The 4,772-nt window shown below is 38.3% G+C and overlaps 1 protein-coding gene across 1 annotated transcript; it reads left to right on the top strand.

Annotated features, from left to right (window-relative positions):
- The first annotated feature begins 1,541 nt into the window (after positions 1–1,541).
- LOC147002910 (olfactory receptor 51Q1-like) lies at positions 1,542–2,507 on the top strand. The gene has a single exon (XM_085842534.1). The coding sequence runs from the start codon at positions 1,542–1,544 to the stop codon at positions 2,505–2,507; it is 966 nt and encodes a 321-aa protein (XP_085698660.1).
- Positions 2,508–4,772: the final 2,265 nt, after the last annotated feature.

The raw sequence follows: 4,772 nt of genomic DNA, 5'->3' as shown, positions 1-4,772 counted from the left end.
CTATAAAAGCTCTACAAAGATGCTCATTAATTCTTCCCTCAGACCACTCCATCTTGTCTTCACTTATCATTACTCTACTAACATGAAAATGTCTTTGCAAATGTTTCTTTTGCAGACATCTGAAAATTCCTTTCATACAATGCCTTTTGTTTCCTCTTCCATTTGTATCTAATTACTAGATATTAGATTTCCCTACAAATTGAGTTTAGCTACCTAAATGTTCTTTCCTTTCTGCCCTGGCTTCTTTCTCCCTCACCTGAAATTCTGGTCTACATTACCATAATAGCTCCTAGATTCTCAGCTACTTGCAAACTAGTCTAAGTCCCTATGAGTTCTCCATGTCTCATTGGAAAGTCATCTATGAGCCACTCCTTGTGGACTGTCCCTATGAATATTAAAGCTTGAATGCTTAGAGCAAATTTATTTATGATTACCAAAACATGGAAGAAACCAGGACATTTTCAGACATCTATGCTTTCCTTTGGATTTTCTTAAAGATTTCCTTTTAAAACATACATACACACTTTTTAAAAAGGTATACCTACTCATTTATTAATATTCAAGTAATAGAAAAGAGCCTTTCACATTATATGAACTATCTAAAACTTTACCTAAAATGCACAGAACCCTGTGCTCAATCCCTAGTACTGAAAAACTGAATGAATAAATAAATAAATATGTTACGCCAAATCATCTAACTCTCTACCATTAAAACAAAATGTATTTATCACTATTGTTAAGTGAAGATGATTAGGGCCATTAATAACTAGGGATATAGATGAATACATATTTTTACTTGACTTTACTTAAAAGGAAAGTGAACCCAAAATAAGATTCAGAAATCACTTCACTGAAATTCTACTTCAAAATAGAACAGAGGCACAAAAGCCATGTAGTCAGAATACGAAGACCACCACCATTCTCTGTACCAACTTCTACATTAGTTACTTGTTGGTGCTGTGACAGAATACACAAGACAAACTTGTGATATTGGCTCCTGAGTTCTGTACTACACCTGTGCTCCGTAAGAGAGTAAGAGTCAGTATAATATACACAATTACTGGAGCAAGAGACCTAGAAATAATCTTGATACTCTCCAATTTAAACACTATTTCACCTGAGTAAATAACACAGAGCACTAAACAAATCTACTTTCTGTGATATTGGTCAGGGAGAACAGGACATAATTTTTGGTTTTGTTTGTTTATTTGTTTAAAATTCTAATAATATCAATTTCACTTAGTAAAAATGTAAGTATGCTTAAATATGCACACATACAACGGTCATCAGGGTACAACCTACCAGAGAAGATATATAGCTACATTTTAAAGCACAGCTAAAAAAAAAAAAACAAGTGGAAAGAAATGAGTTTGTCTTAAATAGAAATGGATAAGAGAATAATCCTCACTGTTCAACTTCTGGCTGTTGTTGATTCAGTATTGTACTTCTCAGGGGCAATCTGTGATATATACTTATTAATTGTACTGATTGAACAATGATAACATACTGATGCTGTTTTTAATGTGGATTACAGATTCTGTATGTTGCATCCATCAAGGATGTCAGAAATAACTAACATCACTCATGATCCTTTCTACTTCATCCTCACGGGCATCCCAGGATTTGAGGATATCCATCTCTGGATCTCCATCCCCTTCTTCTGTCTCTACACCATCTCCATCATGGGCAACACCACCATCCTCACTGTCATCCGCACAGAGCCATCCCTCCACCAGCCCATGTACCTCTTTCTCTCCATGCTGGCCCTCACTGACCTGGGTCTAACTCTCACCACACTCCCTACAGTCATGCAGGTCCTCTGGTTCAACATTCGGGAAATCAGCTTTGAAGCCTGCTTTGCACAGGTATTCTTCCTCCATGGATTCTCATTCATGGAATCATCTGTTCTATTGGCCATGTCCTTTGACCGCTATGTGGCCATCTGCCGCCCACTCCACTATGCCTCCATCCTCACCAGTGAGGTCATTGCTAGAATAGGGTTGGCCATCATTTGCCGCTGTGTCTTGGCTGTTCTTCCCTCCCTTTTCCTGCTCAAGCGCCTGCCCTTCTGCCATTCCCACCTTCTTTCTCACTCCTACTGCCTCCACCAGGATATGATTCACCTGGTCTGTGCTGACATCAGGGTCAACAGCTGGTATGCATTTGCTCTGGTCCTGCTCATTATTGTATTGGACCCTCTGCTTATTGTACTCTCCTATGTACTTATCCTGAAAAGTGTCTTGAACACAGCCACTTGGACTGAACGACTCCGGGCTCTCAACAACTGTCTGTCCCACATGCTGGCTGTTCTGGTTCTCTATGTCCCTATGGTTGGTGTGTCTATGACTCACCGCTTTGCCAAGCATGCCTCTCCACTGGTCCATGTTCTCATGGCCAATATCTACCTGCTGGCACCTCCTGTGATGAACCCCATCATTTACAGTGTAAAGACCAAGCAGATCCGCCAAGGAATTACTCGCCTCCTCTTGCAGAGAAAGGTGCACTGAAGACTGAAGTTTATATAGAAAAGGGTACTTTTATAAATGTAACATGGAGTCAAGCATGAGTATTACTTCCATAAAATTGGCATGCCAAGGATGTGGAGTGGAACATTTGCTTAATAAATACGCCCAGCTAATAAAAGAAACATTATTGCTTAACTAGAAATTAAGATATTTTTCAAAGCTTAGGTTTGCTATTCTCTAACCACTTGTCTTTGAGATTGAGAAAAGCATTTTCAAAATATAAAGCTTTTTCTTTTTTCCTCACAGTGTTTTGAACATATAATAAAGCAAAAATCTCATTTTAGAAACTCAAAATTCTTAAAATGTATGAGCATGCTCTCTGAAGTTATAGGCTCTACATGTCTCTTTGAGTATTAAATGGTAGAATTTAATTAAATGGAAGATTTTATGAAAATTTGGCCTATAGTAATAGAAAAATTTCTTGAACTAGGAGACCAATTAAAGAAAAAATTAAACATAAATATTGATCCTACATGAAAAGACAAATGAACACTACATATCAAGAGCTGATGTGGAATATGCTTGAGAAGCTGGGAGTTTTGCAAAATAGACATGTGAGAAAGAGTTGAGCTAATTCCATAGTGATTTCATGTAAACTGTGATTTCTTTCCAGAAGCATCCACTCAGCAATGCTCTGGGCAGTACCAGAAGAACACTGATGTCACTTTCTTGTTTCTGTCATCAAGCTTTCTAGTATTAATGCTTACAGGAAAAAGAGAAAGTAAAATGCAGGCTGACCTAGGTCTCAGGTATTAATTAAAACTTATCTGGGATCAAAACCCATTCATCTCAGTAAGAGTTCAATTCCTACCCAAATGTTTTTATGTAATATATCTATTTTCTTTATATATATATATATATATATATATATATATATATATATATATATATTAATTTTTTTAAAAATTCTTTATTAGATATTTTCTTTATATACATTTCAAATGCTATCCTAAAAGTTCCCTAAACCCTCCCCCTGCCCTGCTCCCCTACCCACTCACTCCCGATTCTTCGCCCTGGCTTCCCCCTGTACTAGGGCATATAAAGTTTGCAATACCAAGGGGCCTCTCTTCCCATTGATGACCAACTAGGCCATCTTCTGCTACATATGCATCTAGAGACACAAGCTCTGGGGGCTCTGGTTAGTTCATATTGTTGTTCCGCCTATAGAGTTGGAGACCCCTTCAGCTCCTTGGGTAGTTTCTCTAGCTTCTCCATTGGGTGCCCTGTGTTCCATCTTATAGATGACTGTGAGCATCCATTTCTGTATTTGCGAGGCACTGGCATAGCCTCATATGAGACAGCTATACCAGGGTCCCTTCAGCAAAATCTTGATGACGTATGCAATAGTGTCTGGGTTTGGTGGCTGATCATTGGATGGATCCCCAGGTGAGGTACTCTCTGGATAGTCCATCCTTTCACTTTAGCTCCAAACTTTGTAACTACGTTCATGGGTGTTTGTTCCCTATTCTAAGGAGAAATGAAGTATCCACCCATAGATCTTCCCTATTCTTGATTTATTGTGTTTTACAAATTGTATCTTGGGTGTTCTATGATTCTGGGCTAATATCCACTTATCAGTGAGTACATATCAAGTGACTTCATTGGTGATTGAGTTACCTCACTAAGGATGATATCCTCCATATGCATCCATTTTGTCCAAGAATTTCATAAATTCATTGTTTTTAATAGCTGAATAGTACTCCATTGTGTAAATGTACCACATTTTCTGTATCCAATCTTCTGTTGAGGGGCATCTGAGTTCTTTCCAGCTTCTGGCTATTATAAATAAGGCTGCTATAGTGGACATAGTGGAGCATGTGTTCTTATTACCATTTGGAACTTCTTCTGGGTATAGACTCAGGAGAGGTATTGCTGGATATTCTGAGAGAGCTATGTCCAATTTTCTGAAGAACCTCCAGACTGATTTGCAGAGTGGTTGTACAAACTTGCAATCCCACCAGCAATGGAGAAGTGTGCCTCTTTCTCCACATCCTTGATAGAATCTGCTGTCACCTGAATTTTTGATCTTAGCTATTCTGACTGCTGTGAGGTGGAATCTCAGGGTTGTTTTGATTTGCATTTCCCTGATGATTAAGGATGTTGAACAAATTTTCAGGTGCTCTCAGCCATTCGATATTCCTAAGGAGAGAATTTTTGTTTAGATCTGTACCCCATTTTTAATGGGGTTATTTGAATTTCTGGAGTCCAGCTTCTTGAGCTCTTTGTATATATTGGATATTAATCTCC

The sequence above is a fragment of the Mus caroli genome, unplaced genomic scaffold (assembly GCF_978045245.1).
Source record: "Mus caroli unplaced genomic scaffold, Mus_caroli_1 scaffold_8, whole genome shotgun sequence".
NCBI classification, from domain to species: Eukaryota; Metazoa; Chordata; class Mammalia; order Rodentia; family Muridae; genus Mus; species Mus caroli.
The sequence above is the reverse complement of the archived record's forward strand: the minus strand, read 5'-3'. Positions and strand labels throughout refer to the sequence as shown.